The sequence below is a fragment of the Cuculus canorus genome, chromosome 8 (genome assembly GCF_017976375.1).
Source record: "Cuculus canorus isolate bCucCan1 chromosome 8, bCucCan1.pri, whole genome shotgun sequence".
Taxonomy (NCBI): domain Eukaryota; kingdom Metazoa; phylum Chordata; class Aves; order Cuculiformes; family Cuculidae; genus Cuculus; species Cuculus canorus.
Window position 1 is genome coordinate 5,430,252 of NC_071408.1, and position 22,040 is coordinate 5,452,291.

At 50.6% G+C, this 22,040-nt stretch overlaps 1 protein-coding gene across 1 annotated transcript; it reads left to right on the top strand.

Annotated features, from left to right (window-relative positions):
* The first annotated feature begins 1,929 nt into the window (after window positions 1-1,929).
* On the top strand, window positions 1,930-20,959 carry RGSL1 (regulator of G protein signaling like 1). Its single transcript, XM_054073072.1, is given in 21 exon segments — window positions 1,930-1,942; window positions 2,684-2,766; window positions 3,019-3,093; window positions 3,834-3,963; window positions 4,943-5,047; window positions 5,352-5,513; window positions 5,896-6,614; window positions 6,616-6,786; window positions 7,342-7,404; window positions 9,123-9,354; window positions 10,028-10,210; window positions 12,270-12,677; window positions 13,162-13,279; window positions 13,975-14,071; window positions 14,513-14,642; window positions 15,648-15,825; window positions 16,561-16,699; window positions 17,313-17,437; window positions 17,604-17,716; window positions 20,203-20,298; window positions 20,806-20,959. Coding segments are annotated over 21 exon segments (3,414 nt in total). The 3' UTR covers window positions 20,880-20,959.
* Window positions 20,960-22,040: the final 1,081 nt, after the last annotated feature.

Sequence of the window (22,040 nt, forward strand, 5' to 3'; positions counted from 1 at the left end):
CCACTGCCCTTAAACCCGACAGCTTCAGCCATTTGAACTGTTGCAGCCTGGCGGGATGCGACCTCCCCGGGGGCACACGTGTGTGCAAAGGTAGTTCAGGTGTAACATACTTCCACAAGTCTCTGTTGTGTCCCTCCTGGTCTGGTGTAGCAGCAGTTATCTCCCTGCACAGCGAAGCACAGCGATGCGCAAAGAAATGAGCTCCCTTGCTCAGAGCGATGGACCGAGCCGGTGCCAGCAGCCCTGGGCTGTCACCCTGGGGGTCCCCAGCGCCACCCCCACAATTAACTAGGAGCCGTCCCTGTACTAATTGCAGCGGTAGAGCCACAAACCAGCTGCTGGGCTGCAGAGCCCTGTCACTGCCGGGGACAGATTCCCATTCCTGAGTTGACAGCGCCACCTCGTGAGGTGGCTGCGCTCCTGGAGGCTCGTCCTGTGCCACCGCTCCCTGAGCCTCCCGAAGCGTGTTTGAACCTGCCCACGCAGGTGACAGCAACGGTGACCGTAGCCATAACGACAGGAGGGGGGGTGACAACACAACACAAACGGCGTTTTGTTAATGGCCAGGCTGAGAACCCCCAGGGCTTCTTGGAAACAAGAGGTTGGTAGAGTCCATCCTGCATCACCCATTTAGGCAAGCACAGAATCACCAGGTTGGAAAGGACCCATTGGATCATCGAGTCCAACCATTCCTAACACTCCCTAAACCATGTCTCTCAGCACTTCATCCACCCGTCCCTTAAACACCTCCAGGGAAGGTGACTCGACCACCTCCCTGGGCAGCTGTTCCAGTGCCCAATGACTCTTTCTGTGAAGAATTTTTTTTCTGATATCCAACCTGAACCTCCCCTGGTGGAGCTTCAGGCCATTCCCTCTTGTCCTGTCCCCTGTCACTTGGGAGAAGAGGCCAGCTCCCTCCTCTCCACAACCTCCTTTCAGGTAGTTGTAGAGAGCAATAAGGTCTCCCCTCAGCCTCCTCTTCTCCAGGCTAAACAACCCCAGCTCTCTCAGCCGCTCCTTGTAAGACTTGTTCTCCAGCCCCTTCCCCAGCTTCGTTGCTCTTCTCTGGACACTCTCCAGAGCCTCAACATCCTTCTTGTGGTGTGGTGAGGGGTAGAGACCACAAAATCTCTGCTCCACACCCTCCACAGGCCATGAAACCCTTCCCGCTCCCACCACCACCACAGAGCTACAGAAAAGCAGACCCACTTCCTTACCACAAGGTACAGCAGAGCCCCCAGGCACGATGGTGGCCAAAACACAGAGGGCATTAGCCACCCTACCAGGTCTGACATTACAGGCTTCAGGGATCAAATACCCACCTGGGAAGTAGATTCCTCCTCCTGACAGGGAAACAGGTCACTGCTGCTGCAGAGAGGTGTTGTTCCTTCTTTCTTTCTCCTATTCCCACTGAAGGGTCTCCAAGGTTGGCTCCCAGCCCCAAATCTGATGAAGCAGGACAGCTAATAAGGTACCTGGGTTTGCTGTGTCAGAAGCAGATGTAGTGGGCTCTCCTGTAAAATTTCCATCACCACCTGAGCTGATGTATCTTCAGCAACCATGCACGGTGCCAAGGTTCTACCAAGAACCTGGTTTGAAGGGAAGAAGTTTGCCCTAATGGGGAGAGAAGAAGGGTTTAATTTCAGGGCTGTCCAAGTGTGTTTGCAGGGCTGCTGGTTAAAAAAGTGACATTTCTCTGAAGGACAACAAAGAGGGAGGTGCTGAGAGTGCTGTGGCCCCCAAACACCAGCCAGGACAAGCGTGTTACGAACAGCATGGCATTCCAGAACATATTCCTGGGACATGGCAGCATGGCAACCACTGGTGAGTTGTCTTTGCAGGAGGCTACAGACCCTCTAAGTACACTCAGAAGGGGACAGCAGCAGCATTAGGCTGCAGAAACATAGGTCTTCCCTGTGACACGGCAGCATGATGACCACCAGTGAGTTCTTTGCTGGAGGCTACAGCCCCTGTCAGCGCACCCAGGAGGGGACAGAGGGGGAGAAGCAGCCTTAGGCTAGGTCCTCCCTGTGACACAGCTGTGCCTTTGTGCAAGTAGGCTGATGCCAGTCCACGTCATCACGTGGGGGTAACACTGCTCACACTGCCTGTATGTTCTGGGTGGATGGGGGTCTGCAGCAACTGTCACTCCACCCAGAGCCACATGCTGCCCCAGCCTGGTGGTGCCCACTGATTTGGAGGAATTTCCTACCAGAACCTGAGCAAGAAGACTCAGAGGGCAGTGGGGCTGGAGCGGCAACACCAGCGCACGCGTTCCTTTCCATGATAGCGGGATTATGCCTGCTGTCTGGTGGAGAAGCACAGCTCATCCCCTCCTGCCACAGCACCTCCTCTCTCCTGCTCCACAGGTGCCACTGCATTTGTGCTCAGCCTCCACAAACCATGTACTTTTGCTGTTTAGGAAGCTGCCGTTCAAACTTTCTGGCTCCTGTGTGCAGCTGAACCTGCTGCTTTCCAAACACCCTGTGCCACCTACCTAGAGCACGTGGGTGCACTGGGACCCAAATTTCATGGACTGTCCAAATCCTCCCATATATGCATAGTGCAAGCCTATGCTGAACATCCCCTGGAGTTGTCCCTCTCAGGATGCATCCTTTGGTTCACATTTGTATCACGGTTGGCGACACAAAGCCTAGTTAACTTTTTCTTCTCCCCCTTGTAGCAACCATAGCCTCCATGGACATGGAGCTTCTGCTGAGAGATGAAGTTTTTGTCGACTTTTTCAACACATTTCTGAATCTTCCTGTAAGTCCACTCAGCATCATAAAGCCCAGGACCTTTCTGAGCCCTTCTCAGGTGAATTTTACGCTTCTGTGGTGTTAGAGGCCCCAGGGAATACACCACAGTCAGCCTAGAAAAATGAGAGAAACCTGAGGACCTCAGCTTGGAGATAGAGGTTTGAAAGGGAAGATTATGAGGACTAACTAGAACACTTGGACTCTGGGCTCCTCTGCCACCTTCCATCTCTTTCAGCTCCCTCCTTTCTTTCTGATATAGGTTTTTGGCCAGACACCCATTTACAACCACAACACGGGCCAGTGGGACCTCTGGCCAGAGCTGCCAAGCTGCATGGTGAGAAAACGTCCCTTGCAAGGAGGGAGGAAGGGAACAGGGCAAGGGAGGGAAGGAGCCAGCTTCTCATTGCCAATGCCACTCTCTGACTCTCCTCTTTTTGCAGCTGGGGGATTATTTCAAACCCAGGCATCACTTAGGAGGAGGACAAGCCATTTAAAGTCCTAGCGTAGGTTATGGGGTCCATCCAGCCCTTGGTAAACATCGATAGCTGGAGTTAAGGAGAGACAGAGAAGGGTGACATGAATATCAGCCCCTTATGTCCTGTATTCCTCCTGAATTCACCAGGAGTGAAGTCCTGTTGATTCTCAAACTGGCTCAGCCTTTCCCATGGACGTCCACCTTCTCCAAAGCCAGAAGTGCAGTTTGCAGCACTCGGATCCCGTAACAAAAGGGAACCTGCTCCTCTCAGTGCTGTCAGAAACCCGCTGTGCCATCCTGCCGGGGCTCCAGGGAAGCAGGCAGGCTGCAAGAAGAGGCAGTCTTGCAGGCAGCCACACAATGCCAGCTCTCCCAGGTGTGCAGGCAGAGCTCATGGAGATGAAGGCAGGAGCCATAGCTCACGTATCCCCCTTCTTTCACAGCACAGGGGTGGTTTGTATCGCTGTCTAGCAACAGGGCACCTTCCCCTGCCTCCCTCCGCCCTAGCAGGGGCCCGCTACTCACCCTAATCCCCAGGGAAGAGATGGCTCCTTGCTCGCAGCCTAATCCTTTCCTTGGGCACGGGGTTTTCAACGCAGGATCTCAGCCTCCCAGCTTTACTGGCTTGGCTGACAAAGCACCGCCTGCCTCACTTCTGCAAATCCAGCTTATGCCTCCACCTCATCCTCTGCCAGAAGCTCCTAGGTTTCATTCGGTCACAAGAAGCAGGTGAGTCATCACAACCCGGAGGAAATCAGAGCAGCTTTGCCGCTGTAGCAGGGCTTCCTCTCGCTGGGGCTGTCACCATCTTGTGCCTGCTCAACGGGTCATGCCTCTGGTCTGGGTTAAAAAGGCATTGCACATCACATTTTTAGAGGTGCAGCAGATCCCAGGGTTTCCATGGGAAGAGCTGAGCTTTATTCTCCAGCTCTGTTAGTACAGACTTGCTCCCTCCACGGAGTTGAGATGAAATAGCTGCTTAGTGGCGTTTAGCGTTCGGTTCATGGGTGGAGCAAGGCTGGAGAGCATCCACAGGCATGCGAAATGGGAGTCCTAGGGTTTCAGGTTTGCTTGTATGAAGGCTGCCCAGAGCTTTTACAATGTATTGTGGTATACTCCTCATCTGGTGCATCCTACACTGGGAAAACAGGCCTATGCCGTAGTCTGTCCTGCTGGTAGCAAGTCTGAATTGTGCTCAGTTTACCCCTGAAATGAGCCATCTCAGCCCAACCAGCTGCTTTGTCAGCCCATGTGTCAATGCAAGGCCACTGGAAGAGAAGGCTGCGGCACCTGGGATGCAGATTTTCATTTCACAAACATAAGCAGTTCGTTGAGGCTTCCTCCAGTGCCATTTCTGAGGGCACCGCTGCATCTCCTCTAGTTGGGTTGTACCTTAAGCTGAAGGAAGTTGAGGACAAGTCCCAAACACAGGCAAGAAAGATGGGTGTTTGCAAGGGGAAGAGGCACGTTATTCAGGCAGACTGTCACCTGCACGAGTGGCTTATACTGTGTCCCTGCAAACACCACACGTGCGTTCCACAATCCTGCCCAAAGCTCCCGTTTTGGCATGATTTGCTGGTTTCCTGGCTCAAAGCACTGCAGCCTGTGTCAGGGAGCCTGGGGGATGCTGGGGGGTCTGGAGGGCTTTCCTGGGGACCATTCCTGCACACATCACCCAGAGCCATGCTCTGCACTTTCTCTCTGACAGCAAAGTTGCTGAACTGGCAAAGCGCTGACCAGTGGCTGCTGGAGAAGTTCATCAGCGGCAGCCAGGGCATGCAGCTCTTTCGGGTCTTCATCCGAGGAATGGCAGGTGGGCATGGGGTGCTCCTCAGCCCCTTCTCAGCCAGCTGCATGCATGCAGCCTAGCAGGGCAGTAACACAAAGCTGGGGGCACAGGTAAGCATCAGTGGGACAGGAAGCACCATGATCCCAGAGAGAGCCACAGCACGGGCACGGAATGGTGGGGAGATGTATAGCCCCAGCCCTTCTTTACACTGATCTCTCAGTTCATCCAGGCAATCTTTCCTTCTTTCTTTTTTTCTGTAAAACACAGGGTGCTTTGCTCATCAGCAGGGCTTTCTGTCTCCAGTTCCCACCGCTTGTCTGATCCACAGGGGAAGAACTGATTGACTTCTGGCTCATCACTGAAAGGCTCCTGGGGCTTGACGAATCAGATGCGGAGCAGAGGGACCTCTACCTGTCCTTATTCCACAGACTGAAAGCCACTCACCTACGTGAAGGCTCCACAGTCATCACTCTCTGCAGGATCACTGATTGTAAGAAACATGGGAGCTGGGGATAAGCAATGCTCTTCCAGTGAGGTGGCCTTTCCTGGATGTCCCCAGGGAGATGGGATACCATCACCAGCTTTGCTTGGCTGGGGAATGATCTGCATGGAGTCATCCTAGACATAAGGAATAATTTCTTTGCCATAAGAGTGGTGAGGCCCTGGCCCAGGTTGCCCAGGGAAGCTGTGGCTGCCCCATCCCTGGAGGTGTTCAAGGCCAGGTTGGATGGGCCTTGGGCAGCCTGAGCCAGTGGGAGGTGTCCCTGCCCATGGCAGGGGGTTGGAACTGGATGATCTTTAAGGTCCCTTCCAACCCAAACTATTCTATGATTCTATAATCTCCCCATCATAATCCCCTGCATCCATTTCAGGGCCACTGCTGAAAGCCAGGCATGTTCAATCCATCAGCACCAGGAGGGAGATCCTAAGAAAGATGCAGGAACAGGCCCTCTTTATGATTCAGAGTTACTGGCTCCCTAAATTCTTTATCCACTACAAGAAGAGCATGAAGAAAGAGAAATCGTGCCAGCCCCTACTGCAGGAATATCAGAAACGTTTATTAGGGGACAACTTTCAGGAGCCCTCAGGCTTTTCGGAGAATTGCTTAACGATGCGTGTTAGAAAAAGCCAGGGTTTGTCACGGTCCTACTGCAGTAAGAAGGCCAAAGAGGAGATCTGGTCTCTGGTCCAGGAGGGAAGAGACACTCAAGAAATGATGATGGCCCATTTTCAAGTGCAACCAGAAAGGCAGCCAAGGCCAGCTGGGAGCTCAAAGGAATCGCGTCTGGGTGAGGAATCTTGGAGACTGATTCCACAGCAGTCAGTGTATCCTGCAAGCACTGTCTTTGGAGGCAAAGGAGAAGCAACCTCTCCCAGAAGTACTAGACCCTTTGTCCAGCTGCCATATCTGAAAAAGCCAGTCAAGGCCTCCAGTTTACTCCCCTGGGCCCTTAGTGCTGAGAGCTGTGCAGGACGTCCCTTCCGGAACTTCCTGAAGCACCAAGACCGGTCTGTGGAGATTCATCTCCTGGATCTGTGGCATGACCTGGAAGAGTTTCAGCCTGTGGTGCTGGACACCAGAAAAAAAAACCAGTTTCTTTCTGCGTCATTTGATGGGCGAGGAGATATGCAAGAGCTACCTGGAGGAGGGCACCATTCAGCAGCTTCCCCTGGAGACCAGAACTCTCAGGAGCTTGCGGGATGACCTGATGTCTGGCGAATTCTCCCCCTGGATATTCAGAGCCCAAAATGAGATTTGCAAGGTACGGAGCGGTGCTGGTGGTGGTCAGGCTGGGAAGCCTCGGTTGGCATTGGCACCCTTGGGCTAGCGCGAGGGCTGTGGGACTGTTCAAAAAGAGGGATATTTTGAAAATGAAGATGGAAAGGAAGGGGGAAAACCTACAGTCGCAAGTACCTGGCACTGGAACCGATGGCTAAGATGTGCCAGGGCAGTAGATAGGAACATCCCCTCCAGTCTACTGGGCAGTGGAGCATTTAGCAGCTGGCCACCTCAGAGCACATGTTAGATGCATGTGCCAGGGATGGCAGGATGGTGACTGTCCTTTTGCATCCAAGCCACTGACTCCAACACAACACAAGTAAAAGACATTTGCAACTCACACACTTCTGGGCAGCCTCTGAGCAGCCCAATGGATCAACTCAAGTACACAGCTCCCAGCAGAGCTGCCCTAGACTTCTCTGCGAGGTGTAACCTGCCCACAGCATCACTGCTGCAACCTCAGGGTACGGTGGTATTGAGGGGAGCTGGTTGCCACTGGAGCACCTGCTGAGAATAACCCACCTCTGCTCCTCCTCAGGTGCTCTTCTGCGTCTATGAAGAATTTCTAGCCGACGATGACAAGACGTTCCTCCAGTATATGGTAAAGGTGCTGCTAAGGGGTCACAGACATCTTCATGGAGTACTCAGGCAACAGCAGGGATGAGAAAAGCTAGAGAGAGGGAGAGAGGAGAAGCCCAGCATTAGTTGTGGTGGTCCAGCATCCCATGGTGTCCCCTGGCCAATGCTGCTGCAGGGTAGTACAGCAAAGCCTGCCCTGTTCCAGCTGCCCAGAGCAACAATCCTCAACCCTTCCACTGCAGCATTCCATAAGACAGCAGCACTAGAGGCACACCCTGCAAAATCTTCCTTGAGACTGACCACAACCTTGCCCAAAAGCAAGGACACTTAAAAGCAGGCTTCCCGTATAGGCAGGGGTGAGACCAGCAACAGGCTAGCTAACAGCTCCATGGGCAAAATACTTCTGGGAATTAACTCTCCCCCTTTTTTTCCCCCGCTTAGAGCAAATACTGCTATTGATGTGAGTCATCCAGCGTGCAGGGGGAAGAGGACATGCAGCCTTTTAGCCTATGATTCAACCATACTCAAGTTTTCCACATATTTTTTCCACTGTGTAAGGGATGATTTAAGAAAGAAGAGTCACACAAGAACTCATCTTCCCAGACTATTATCCCTCCTGGCAACAGAAATCCCACTAATATCCCATGTTTATAAGTACCATCCTTACACCAGGAAACGTCCTCACAGACTGAAACCTCTGAGCAGCCCTCCTGCATCCCTGCACAATACAAATTGCAGGCGATTTGGCTCACTGCAGATGGTGTTCTTCAACCACTGGGCCTTCTTCCCAAACTGCAATGTAAAATCAACATCTGATCCTAGAAATAATGAGAGGCCATCAAGGCTAGTGACCCCAAAGATCTGGGTCACAGAGATGCCAGCATCTCAGCCAGCGAGAGCTGAGCATTTTCAAAGTCAGTTGGCAGCTTCTGACCCCAATTCATTAAATGCTCTTGGTTGTAAGTTAATTAGCTTCCCATGTTTTTAAGCATCTCTTGTCAAGGAAATTACCCTTCAGAGCACAGACCTGGCCTGGGAGTGCAATTAGCGCTTCAGCGGGTGTCGAGCCCATGCTCCCTGCTGGCATCATCCCCTAAGCCAAACTCCTCCTGGGTCTCACTGCACTGATGTCAAGGGAACTGCTCAGGGCTCAGCAGGGTTATTTTTGGTGCTTGGCGAGTAGGAGTAGTGAGTATCTTTGTCAGAAACCAGCCACTCTGACCCTGCTGCCTGGCAAGTCGTGCAAACTGCTCACAGTAGGAAGGGCCAAACTCCGTGGAGGGTCTCAGCAGGAGGTGACGGAGGCACTCCCAGGGCATTGGCCACAACCAGTCCCAGGAAAAGCAGCCAGCCAAAAAGGCACATGAGGTTCCCTGTCAGCTGTTGACATCCTCAGGGTTGCTTTCATCCTTCCTGGGTGGATGTTGACATCTCCAGGAAAGATGCAGCCTTTGCTGGCAAGCTGTTGTCTTGACTACCTGGGGAGCCTGCTGCATGTCCCAGCCACAGGCAGATGTGTGCCAACTTTAAGCAGCTGCATGGGCAGGTATAAGGTCTATGCCAAGCTTTGTGCTCCTGTAGATTTCTTCAGACAGCTTAATGCTAAAGCAGAGATCTAACTTGGGTAGGTTTGTACTCTTAAGGCGCAGTGAAATATGCAACTCACCTGCACAGTGCGGGAGCAGCTCCTCCGGTGGGATATGTGTGTTGTGCAATCACCATCTCCTCTTCTTGCTGTAGTCTCCCCAGAGCGATGTCCTGATGCCAGAGATGAAAGGCCATGTGGTTGGGAAAGATGAATTCTTCCTCGTCTCCCAGCGGATAAACCAGTCCTTGAAGCTGAGCCAGGCCTTGCACGGCACAAGGAACTTGGAAGATTTCTCTTTAAAGCAGCGGCTATTAGTTGTCTCTTGGGATGTCCAGAAAGGGGGCTTAATTAAGGCAGATCATGAATCTCTCCTGCACAGGACCGGTAAGAGGCGACTCTGAATTTCTGCCGTGGTTCACATTGGCTCGGGCTGATAAAACATATTTTGTGCATCCGTGGTGACCAGTTTCCCTAATGCACAGGTTTATGGTGCATTGCTATATTGCTGACAATACACGAACATCGTGGAGTGGGTTGGATGGGTTATCTAGGAGCCATGGGCTGTAATCCAAGCTTTAACAGTGACCTATAGGCCAAATGACCTCCTGCCAGTATCAGAGGCACCAGAAGCCACATTCCTGCACTGGCTGGAGCCACCAGATCTAATGGAGGCTGCAGCAAAGTGACTGAAACCCAAAGCCAGCAACAGCCACTGTCACCCCACTTCCATGTCTTGACTTTCTATTGTGGACATTGAGACTGGCTGTGCTGGTGTGAAACCCCGGCTTTGTCTTCTCGCATCATCTTTTGAGGATGACATCAAATTTGCAGGCACCTGCCAGTGCACTAAAAGTGACAGCAGTCACCTGTAGCAACCCTTAGGTAGCTTGTGGGGCCTTGGTCATACCTGAGATATGCGGTGTCATGGGTAGATCATGGGAACAAGACACACAAGGGGAAAGGGAAGACAGTGATTGCAACACTGCAAGTGCCCGTGGGTTGTCATAGCCAGGAGAAATGAACATTGGATCTCTCCTCTCTTTTCTGTCTGATGCAGACTCTGAGAAGATGGTATCAAATGAGCTGGCTGATCAGAAGCCCTCGACGGCTGATCAGAAGCCCGATCAGAAGCCCTCTCCAGCTGACCAGAAGCCCTCGACGGCTGATCAGAAGCCCTCGAGAGCCGTGGATAAACCAAGCAAAGGAAAAAAGCTTCCACTTCTCAAAAGCTCGTCATTTGGTGAGTCCATTCTGAGCAGCTTAGAATAAAGGTGAGCCTCCATCATACCCTTGAAGGTGCTCAAGCATACCTCTAGGGAACTGGATAAGCATGGGTCTTCCCTGCTTGCATCCCATTATCCTGTAGAACATCTCCAGAAGCAGAAAGGGGCCTAGCCACCTTTGAAAGGCATATGTTTGGGGTGTTAATCCAGCCAGAGAGGGTGGGAGCGAGGGCTTCTCTGAAGCAGATGCTGAGGTAGTCAAACTACACGGAGGCAAAAAGTTGCTGAGTGTCTTCTCAGCTGGGCTCACCATGCAGACATCAGCATGGTGGCTCTGGGGATAGGCTGGCGGGTCCTTTGCAGACAGCTGTGAGCAGGCTCTGGCTGTCACCTGAGGAAGAGGCTAACTTTGTTCTGTCCCCACAGTTGCTGAACTCGAGAACAGAAAGAAGACTGTTCCTATGAGAAAAAACAGATTAAGTGAGACAAAGTCCACCACTGTTGCAGTAGAGAAGCCACTCAGAAGACCCAGGTCTGGCACCTTGCAGCACAGAGCTCTGCTGCTTTTTGCTACTTACACTCTTTCAGGACGCGGATTTTTTCCCAGTGATTTCCTGTACTGCCACAGCTCCCTACTTCATTGTTCAGCCCTCTCAGATGAAGGGATGGTTGTCCTGTGGGTCTGAGCCATGGAGTTACCAGGGAAAGGAGCAAATATGTTTTAACACAGCCCCGATGCCATAGGTTCAGATTTACTACTCACATCTTGTGCATTCTCATGCGCGTCATCCTCAGTTCCCAAACATGCCACCTACACTATAGCAGGGACCTCTCAGGTTCCCAGAATCATAGAATGATTTGGGTTGGAAGGGGCCTCAGAGCTCATCCATGTCCTGCCATGGGCAGGGACACCTCGCACCAGATGGGACTGCCCAAGGCCCCATCCAGCCTGGCTTTGAACACCTCCAGGGATGGGGCAGGCACAACTTCCCTGGGTAACCTGTGCCAGCGCCTCACCACTCCCATTGTGAAGAATTTCTTCCTAATGTCTAATCTAAATCTTCCCCCTTCCAATTTAAATCCATTCCCCCTCATCCTGTCACTCCATGTCCTTGTGAACAGTCCCTCCCCACCTTTTCTGGAGCTCCAGGGATTTGCCTTGACTTCTCAGGGCAACATGTGCCAGGGCCTCACCACCTTCACAGGAAAACATTTCTTCCTAGGATCTCATCTAAATATCTCCTCTTCCAGCCTAAATACTTCTGGTTTTGATACTCAGAAAAATCACTTAAAATCACCCTGTGACCACACTTAAATCTCTGCACTCACTAACTGCATGAATGTCTACGTGGCTCATGTCTCACCTCCTGGGAATACTCCAGACATGAGTCCTCACAGCTTCCCACTGGGATATAAAGAGTAACCAGGACACAAGTCCTGAGTAGTGGCAGCTCTTATTGTCTATTGTGAAAGTCAGTCTCAAGAGCCATACCTAAACAAAGCAAATATTTGTCCCAGTTCACTGATCTTCAAGTAAAAGCTTGCTAACCCCTGAAACAACTAAAAAAATCTCACTCAACTCCCAGCTCTGGTTTTCCAAAGCTCTGCTAAACTTTTCAATGCACCCATCCTCTGCCTCCACATCTCTCAATAATCTCCTGACCTACCAGTTACCAATGGGGAGGGTTTTCCATTCCAAAATACCCTCTCTAGGGCCTAATACACAAAGCCCTCTGCAATCCAGTGGCAAATCATTGTTTATTCTCAACAAGTGCCAGAGGGGAGCACAACTTCCCTTTCCCTCTAATCCTTCCAAGTGCCTCATCCTTACCTGCCTCCCTCCCCTGGTCTCTGCCCCACTCTGTTTGCAGGTTCTGAGGTCTCCAGCACAAACCCAAAGTCCTACCTTCTCCTTGACTCCCTGGGAGAAGCCTCTTCTTCAGGCTGAAACCAGTTCATTTGGATACATGGCAGCAAAGCTGTTGGACAGGTCCACCTATGGCAGAAATGAAACAGCTTGTCAGAAGAATCCCACCATGGATTCCCAATCTTAAAGGTCTTTTCCAACTGAAACAGTTCAATGGCAAAACACACAAGGCATGCTGTGCTCCACCAGTACCTTTAATGGCTCACGTCCTTCACGGATCCCACACACTGCTCATCTACATGTTTCTAGCTCTTCTTCAGGTGTCTCTCTCTTGTTGGGGAAACAATCACAAAGGTTCTGGCTATTTTCCAGGTCACTGGTGGCACAGAGATCACATCTTCTGGTGTCTCCTCCTCTCTACAGGCACTTTGTGAAAGTACTGCACAACCCTGCTCACCTCCAGTCCTTCAAGCGGTTCCTCAAGGAGCACAAAGCAGATCAACCACTGCATTTCTGGATGGCTGTGGAGAGGCTAGTCTCGGAAACCAACCCCAAAAAGAAAAGCTCCCTCATTGACAGAATTGTCAGCAATTATTTCCATGCTAGAATCCCAGCTGGTAGGTGCCTTCCCAGTCTGCACTTTACTCCATTCATGATGAAAGCCTCTTTTCTCCAAGCTAGGTGCTGGTTGCACATTTTATATCGTCTTACAGGGACCTACCAATTCTCCTTTCCCCTCCAGTAGAGCGTTTATTTGCTGACGCCTTTCACTGCCACATATTTCTGGGGTGGTGTCCTGCTTCTTTGGCAAGATCTACTGACAGAAACTTGCAACCTAAAATCCCTGCGGCAGCAGAAATACCTCTTCTCTATATTGTCTCCTTTAGATGACTTTGGAATCACAGCTTCCCTCCCAAAGTATGCAATTAACACAGTATGCAAAAGAAAAGGGAGGAGACAACCAAACTGAGCAAACAGCAGGTAGTTCAGGCAGAGATGGGACAGGATGCCACTTGCAGATGTGAGGGTAGAAGGAGCTGTCATGGTGGCGCAGGGGTGGCTGGCAGGCAGGGGCAGGCACTGACCACACTTCTTTTCCAGAGGAGCAGCTGGATTGCCACAATTCAATCATCAAAGAAATAAGCAAGGCTCAAGCAGTCAGCCGCTGCATGTTGATGACAGCACAGGTCTTCGTCCAGAAAGCAATGGAAAAACGATGGTGAGCATCTGGGTCAAGGTGGTTCCTAAGCCCAGTGGTTACACAAATACATCCTTTCCATCGGAACCCCAAGGTGGCAGAGAGCAACTGCTACAAGTATATTTCCCTATGACCTATCAGCCAGTGCATTGAAATCCCAGGCAGACCCACCTCACCTCTGCAAAGTTGCTGTTGCAACTGCTGATGTGTTTGTGTCTGCAGGGCTTGTGCCGTGGGCACCAAATCACTGTTGGGCTTAGAGGGTGCTGGGCCAGAGGAGGACATGCAATAAAGATAAGCAGCATGGACAACTTCCCTTCCCTAATGGAAGTCATGTCTGCCCCATCCCTGGAGGTGTTCCAGGCCAGGCTGGGTGGGCCTTGGGCAGCCTGATCCAGTGGGAGGTGTCCCTGCCCATGGCAGGGGGGTTGGAACTGGGTGAGCTTTAATGTCCCTTCCAACCCTGACTATTGGGTTGGGATACAATTCTACGACACTCCCAAGCCTGCTACATGCAAAAACAAAGCCCAGCAGAGGAGATCTAGCCTCTTCTCCTTTTCTCCAGCCTCCTTCAAGAACAGAAGTCCAGCAGACACCAACCCCAGGGCTAGACCTGTTAGTCACTCCCCCCACTTATCCATCCTCCCACCAAACCACTACCCTTCTCATGCATCTGGCTGGTCTTTGTGGTCTCTCTCTTATTTCTTGTCCGGCAGGTTTAAAGAATACCAGGATCTGTTCCCTCCTAGTGAAACAGCCAAGTCTAACCTCCGTTTGCAACATGAGATGAGGAAATTTGTGACGGAGAAGGTGGTAAGGAAAGACCCTCTCTGCTGGCAGGCTGGGGTTGTTATCCAGACAAGGAGAGGAGATGCTGCAGGTCAAGCAGCGCTCCCGTAAATGGGGTGAGAGGGTCAGACTTGGACAGCTGTGAAAAGGCAGCTGGTAGGTAAAGCCTCACTCCTACAGGCTCTGGTGTCCTGCTCCATGCAGACTCCACTAGATTTGATGAGGACTGGCCAAGTGATTCATACTGTCACCTATAGCCACCAGTGAAACCCAGAAATACCGGAAAGCAAAGATGACGTCTGGGTCACAAATCTCCCCATGAAGGCTGGGCTCTAGTGCTCCAGCTCACAGCGGTGGGTCCAAACGGGAGGGCTCTGTCTGGGAGCAAGCCCTATTGCTGCAGCCAGGGGCTGAGTACCCGGCGCTGTGCCACTGGCTAATGCAACCTGTGCTCTGTCTCTGCAGCGGAGAGCCTGGTGCACCATTCGCAGCATCGTCAGGAGCATCTGCAAGTTCCACAGGGAGATGGGCAACAGCAAATTCCGTTTAGAGTTCGAGAGCTTTCTCTGGCAGGAAGTAGGAAACAAGGAGGAAAGTATGGCTAAACTCTTTCCACCTCCTCTCCCCCCTCCCCAAGACAGTCTAGGGTTTAGGCAGAGAAGTAGATGGAGGAATCCTGTGGCTCATCTCCCATGCCCATATGCAGACACAGTTTTCTCTGCTGGAATCATATAAAAAGCCAGAAAAGCAGATGTCTCAGCATGCCAGATATTTCTGCACAGAAACCTGCATACGTGGGTGCTGGAGCTGGGAGATGAGGTCCAGAATTTTACACAGGCTCACTTTCATGCAATATCTGGTTCTCTGATGCAGATGTCCCTGGATGCCATTGCACCTCTCTCAAGCAGCAATGTATATACAAGTTTGCATACCTTCCACAAAAACCAGGAGGCACTAAATGAGGCTAAGGTGGCACAGACCAAAAAAAATAAACAAATGAAATAGTTTTCTATGCAACAGGGAGCTGCTCAACAGAGTGCTTTGCCAAAGGATGTAGATCCTCAAAGTTTGTGCACAAGTTGAATAGGAGGTTGGAACAACACTTAGAAATCTACTGAAATTACTAAATAGACAGAAACTCCATCTAGATCAAGAAGTTCCTGGAAATGAATATGTTTGGAAGCTGAGAATATTGTATATGGAGGAAATAACACAGATGTTTTACCTTTCCTTCTCACTCATTATGTGCTCATGGCCCCTGCCAGAAACAGGATAATGGATAGATAAGCAGGTAGACTTTTGATCTACTGTGGCCATCCCCTATGAAAACGTAAGCACTCCATAGGTGCAAAGAGGAGGGTGGATGGAGGAACCAAGCTAGGGAGGAGGCTGCACACTGAGTGAGTCTGAATTCCCCAGAGAGCCTGGTTGCAGGAAGACTGTAGAGTATGTGGAGAGAAAGACCTTCAGCAAATTACTTGTAGGCAGGACAGGCACAAGTGACCTGGAGGAGCAGGGTATAACTCAGCATCAGATGCCCAGCCAGCCTCAAACCCAGTGCTGGGAGAAGCAAAACACAACAGCTCTTCTCATCTCTCAGACTTGCCCATTGGCTTGAAGCAGAGCGGCGGCAGCAGCAGTTCCCGTTCCCACGAGACCTCTGCCAGCACCTCACAGGATGAGGAATTGGGGCTAGTGAAACGCTACCTGTTTAACAATCAGCTCATCACTGTGAACTTCCTCATCAACGATTTCCGCTTTTATCAGGAGATTTACAAGTAAGTTCTCTTTCCACCAGGGGCTCAGGTGTCACAGTCTCCTATGGCTCTGGCGCAAACCCATCCTGCAGGTAGCGCCCGTCTCTGAGCAGCAGATAAAGCCTGGTCCATGGATTCATTAGCACACACTAAGGTTTGTGCTGCCACCCCTTATCTCCTATCAGTAACTCTATGCAAGGCTGGCACGTGGACATCGTACAACACGATAAGGTCTCACCCTATAGCTGTCTACTTCTAATTTGCTCATGGCTACCTGCCCTTGGAGCCCCCAAAAGCCTCCACTTCAACCAGAAGACCAGCGGCTCAGGGTTCCTCTTTGGGTATCCTAGAAGCATTTTCGCTTTGATAGTCCCTAGCATTTTGCCTACACCTCTCTTGACATGCCAGTGGTGGCATTTCTCCATTGATTTTGCCCAGTCCCCTGACAAACCTGCAAGAGCAAGCCTTGGCTGATGCACAACTGTCCTGCACCCAGCACAGCCCAACATGCGTGAGACCAGGTTTCTATTCTCTTTTCCTGAAGAAGGACAAGCATCACATCCCCCACACAGGTGAATACTGTGAGCACAAAGGTGGTGAAAGAGGAAAGTGGCTTTTCATCCCTCCTATCTCACTGTTCCATGCCTTGTGGACTGCTTTTTCTGGCACTGTAAATACAAAGCTAAGCAAGAACAGGTCTATCTATCCTAGCAGTCAAGAGCACTCGCTTCAGAAAGACCCCGCATGCCTTTGCAGGTTTTGCAGGATGGCTGATTCAGCTGAAGCTCTGGCAGCCCACAGCAAGCACTCAGAAAAGGAAGTTGCTTTTCTCAAAAAGAAAGTTGCCATCATCAGCAGAATCTACCTGAACTCTGATATTCCCCCTAAACTGCGGGTAAGCTGCTGGGACCCACCCAGGAAAGCTGAGGGCTGCTGCCTGCTCATTGCTTAAGACCGTTGCATTGCAGCTGTGAGCAGCTGTGGAGAAAAGGGAACCAGGCAGATCTGCTCCAGCCAAGCACGCTGTGAAGCTTCAGAGTATGCTCTGGAGCCTAGGACCTCCACTTGGGCTCCATGGGTTGGGAACTGATCCACCACCAGACCCACACTACCACTTGGCCCAAGCAGATTGAGAACAAGCATGTGGGTCAGGAGATGATAAAATCCCCTACCTGCTGGAGAAATTCCAGGGCTGATGCACTAGGATGGGTGCTGCCCTCCACCAGATCAGTCCTTTCAGTCAACATTATCCTCTCCCCACTGCATCCGCTTGTTCCTCTATAGTAGCCATGGCTCTTCCTGTGTTGAAAGCACAGCACAGTGCTTTCCACAAGAATCCAAAGGAGATGCCACCCTTGTACCTGGGACAATTGCCAGGATGCAAGCAGTATATCTCTCCTTAGAGACTGCTGAAATCCAGGATGGGGTCAGGGAGAGAAACATGCCTCTGAGGCCCACAAGGAGTGCCACAAACTGTTTTAGTTATGCAAAGTCTCTTCTGTGGCCAGGTAAACATCTCTAAAGAAGAGAGGGATTTAATCCGGATTTTATCTGCCAAGAAGCTATTGAACCGCATGCTCTACCACAGAGCCAAGGTCATCATCTTCCCTATCCTGATGCACTTCTGGAGAAGGTACCTGCCCCCTCTGTCCCAGGGTGATGGAGGCTTAGTGCATGCCAGCCTTTTCCTCCAGCCATCTATTCCTCCAACATGATGAAAATGCAGATGAGACACTTGCCAGGAGCTCAGCTGTACATATCTGCTTGGACATTTGCTGTCTTCAGTATTTCTCATACAGGTTCTGCACCTGGAAGGTGATGAGGAGCTTTCGGGTCCCCAGGAAGGACAAGGTTACACTCTCTTTGCCCAGTACAGATATTTCCTCCAAATCATCTGCCGTCTACAGTCCAGGTAACCTGAGTGCCTGCCCCCCCTGCTCCTCATTTGTCCTCAGGCTTGTTCTTCCAATGCAGAGATGTCCAGACCCATGTTTTTGGTGTCCCATGGGGCTCCCCTTAAAAGAGCCAAACTCCTTCCTTCACACAGGTGCTTCACACAGCTTTAAAGACATACATGGTACAGGTCTATTGGAAAATGAACCATCTTCGAAACCATTCCTTCCCCTGAAATTCAGTCAAAATTACCTAGTGGGTTTTTAGAAATGTCTTTGGGGAACAGGGAAGTTGGTGCAGAAACTTCATGAGCAGAGAGCTGTTGCATAACCGCTGTTTACTTCAAAAATCAAGTTAAAAATACTCTGGCACACAGTCTAAAACAGAAATAAAGCAACTAATTTTTGGGTTGCAAGTGAGATGGAAGCAGGAAAAGGAGAACCACCATGTGGCCAAACACCAGGCTCAATGGTGTTACATGGAGAATACTTTGAACTTCTGGAATGGAGATAGATTTTCATTAGGATTTGAGGTGACACTCAGTAGGACATTTCCAGGGTAAGACAAAGATATTTTTTTATCCCCTTCCTCATCCACTTATTTAGTTTCAATACATGGAATAACTCTAAACTGAAAAACACAAAGAAAGTGGTGTTAAGTTCTGTCAGCCTGCCTGACAACCTGGCTCCCTGGCTGAATATTCCTTTCATAATTGTCTAATTGATTTTTGATTAAAGAAGAAACCAAAATAAGCATGTACTAATCTTGCTTTGACGGCCGAGTGGGTGTCAGCAAGCCGATGTTCTGCTCCCTGTCATTTATCACTGTCAAGTTCTGGTTAAAAATCAGCAGAATTGTGAGATTTTGATGCCTACAGGTGCTTAAGCTATGGCTCGGAAGCTGAGCTAGGGTAACAGACCCTCGTGCTGGTGTGCTCCAAGACTGCCAAGTTATATCTGTTAGCTCAAACCACCCCACACCTTGATCTCTCCCTGGATAAGGTGTTCAGCTCAAGTTCCCACCTTGCTACAGAGCCCCACTGCACTTCTAGGACCTTCTCAAACATAGCCATTTTAATGCGAAAGCCTATTGCCTTCAGAAAAAACAGGCAAAACCTAACCCATTGCACATGTATTCCCAGCTAGTGACAAGCTGGAAGTGTAGTGCTATACAGCAGCTTCCTGCTGTGTTACTTGGGACAACGATATGTTTGTGTCAAGGTCTTCAGGAAAGTGATGGAGATGTTTAATCGGTACAAACAAGGGTTAGGACAGTCCCACCACTGTTCATTTAACTACAGAGAGCCTCAACTCTTCCACAAAGACAGCTGGGAACATGTAGAAAAGACTGTGGTCTTTCACCACGGACATTAATCCTGCAGCGAATGTCCCCAAGACAACTCTTGTCCCCACACCACAGTCCCTTGTGGCACCTCAAAGGGATGAATAACCAGAGTCGGGCAGATAAAATCCCTCAGCTCTGGTTGTGTGTCATGGGAAGTGATGTGTCATCTCAAACCCCTCTCACTTCTGCATGACTGGCACGTTCAGCCAGGTTGAATAGGAAGGGCAGATGCTATCACCCTGTGGTAGGGCTGAGCTGTACCCCCAGGGTGTAGTGCAGGCTGTTCCTGCTCTGCATCACCTGCTGACCAGCAGGCAGCCCTCGTTGTAGCACTCCGACTGCTGGAGGAGCAAATCAAATCAGCGTGCAACCCCTAAGCAGCTGCTGTTCCTGACTGCGCTAATGCCAGTGCCATCTTTTGCTCAGGACACTTTCCTGCACCTTATCAGGCTCCCACCGATGACCTTTATCTAAGGGTCTTGCTTTTCTGACATTTAAAGAGCTTGCTTTCCAGCTGGGAAAAATTGTTTGTCTTTAAAAGGCACTAAAATTGCTAGGGAAATTATCTATAATTCCAGAGGAAACCTCCTACTGCCCATATCTTACTGCTGTCTTATTTTGAGCTTTGCTGCTTTGTGCAGTTGCAGTGCGTGTACAGCTGGGGAGGTGCCAGCCATGAATCCATCTCCCATCACCAGGCGTCACTGTGGCACTGTCTGTGCCTTTACACAGAGCAGAGGAGCTGCTCTTACTGGACATACTGCCTGCACCCAGCTTTATGGGCGTGAGTGTGGAGTTCCTCTTGGAAGAGGGCACCGATGCGGGCACAAAGCTGAGAGCACATCTGTGCGCGAGGGCAGCTGTGAACACACGTTCCTTTGCTTCTCCCAATGCCATTTCCTCGCAAGACATCTGCCACAAAGGATGCTCCTCTCACCCTGCAGCAGAGACAGGGTAGGACACATCACCCCTGCCCTGCAGCCCCCAAACAGCTTCACAGTCAAAGGCATCCAGGCAACTCATTTCCTTGCTCAAATACCCTTTCTTGACCTCCATACAAGCCCCATGGGACTCAAAAAGACAACACATCCAGCTGTCCTCCATCCTTTGCTATCAGAGCACTTGCCACGCACTACTACTTCATCTCTTCTCCCTTACTAGGTGATTACACTATCATTTCCTTCACGCTCCAAAGAGGAATACGGATCCTGCTGCCACGGCCTCAGAAGAAAACAGAGCCACTGAAGAAGCCAAATGGTGAGCCAGGGCTGAAAGGAGTGCTCCTGCTCTCAAGGGGAGCTCTGGCTGCCAGGACGGGAACTGGGGTTTAGGGCTCCCTGCATTGGTCCACGATAGGAAGTTTGCACATATTTTTCTCGGATTCAAATGAAATTCTTTAGAAAATACTCTCATTTAGCAAGTCTGCCTCCTGTCTTCTGGAGCAGGCTGGTGGTTGGAGAGGCAGTCTACCTTCCCCAACCCACACCAGCACATGGAACAGCAGATTTAAGACTCACCTTAAAAGACAATGCCAACTGGGTGGGTCTCTGCAAAATGCTGGTCACCCTCCACAATCTGTAGTAACATTCACAGAAATTCTGTCTCTCTCTCTCTCTCTCTCTCTCGCTCTCTCTCTCTCTCTCTCACACACACACAAACACACACACACACTAGGAGCACCCAGCAGTGCTGTTCATCCCTGATACCTGCACCCTGCTTCCATCAGCAACAGCCACTGATGCAAAATCTCTCCCTTCCCTGCAGGCACTGGGGAAGTACAGTCCTACAAGGAAGAAAACAGTCCTCCAAAACTACCATCCACACTGAGCGGAACATGAATGTTCTCCAGAAAAGCCGAGCAGCCCGGGCACACTGCATAGTTTGCACTTAATCAGCAGCAAGACCTAAAAATAAAGCAACTCACGGCATCCTCCAGCCTGCCTGGTAACACAGCACCGCGGCTCGCACATCTTTGACCATGGTAGGGATATGCCACAGCAGGTTTCACCCCCAAAAGGAGATACCCTTGTCCACATGAGAGTCTCTTTCCTCGTGTATTTGTAGAGGACTGCATAGCCCATAGCTGGGACCCAGCAACAGCTTAAATAAATCACACTGGGTGCACAGCACAACACCATTTTCAAGGTATTTTTACAAGACATTTGGAAGGTACCTATAAGCCAGAAAGCAGTCACAGCAAATACCTTTCCTGAGGATGCGGTCCTCAAAGACCACCAGTTGCCAGAGCCCTGCTGCACAGGGAGCCGTCTCTCTCACCAAGGACAAGGATTGCCTTCCTCTACTGAGAAGCCTTACAGCTTTATCTCAGCTCCTCACTCCTCCATGTTTTCCATACAACTTAAATCCCTCTTGAGGGTGGCAAGGCTAAGAGAGCCCACCTGCTTTACTACTCAGGTGTCCCAGGGTAGTGAGGTGGTTGCCAGAGCCTTTCTGATTTTCCAGTCACAATCAGCTCACGTCTGACTTGGTGCCTCAACAGGTTTTTTTTAAAAGCCAGTATGTTTACAAAGCCCTAACCTAATGGTATCAAAGAAAAACCTTCATTTTCCCCAGGTGAAACTGAGTCAGAGCGCCTTTGCCAAGTCACCAAGAAGCTGCAGAAATCACAAACGTTCTTTGGACTCCGTGAAGAAAAGACCAGGGCCTGTATCACATCTTGCCTCTGACAACTCCCTTGCAAGCTCTCAGCTTTGTAACTTGATCTGGAGGATCAAAACCCCAAACAAATCCAAAGTCCAACAACATTTCTACAAATGAGGCACTTAGGAGTGGCATCAGCTTCCTACAGCCTGGACTGTGAGCAGCTCCTCAGAATTCCCCTTGTGCTGTAACTTGATTTCGCCCCAAAAGTTTTCAGCCCCAAAAGTTAGCTGCATTTTTGTGTGCTTTGCACTAACCCTTCAGGCTCCGCAGTCTATGCCCAGCTGAGCCCAGTGCCCCCAGGCAGCTTCACGGATGTGCCTGGAGCTCATGGCAGA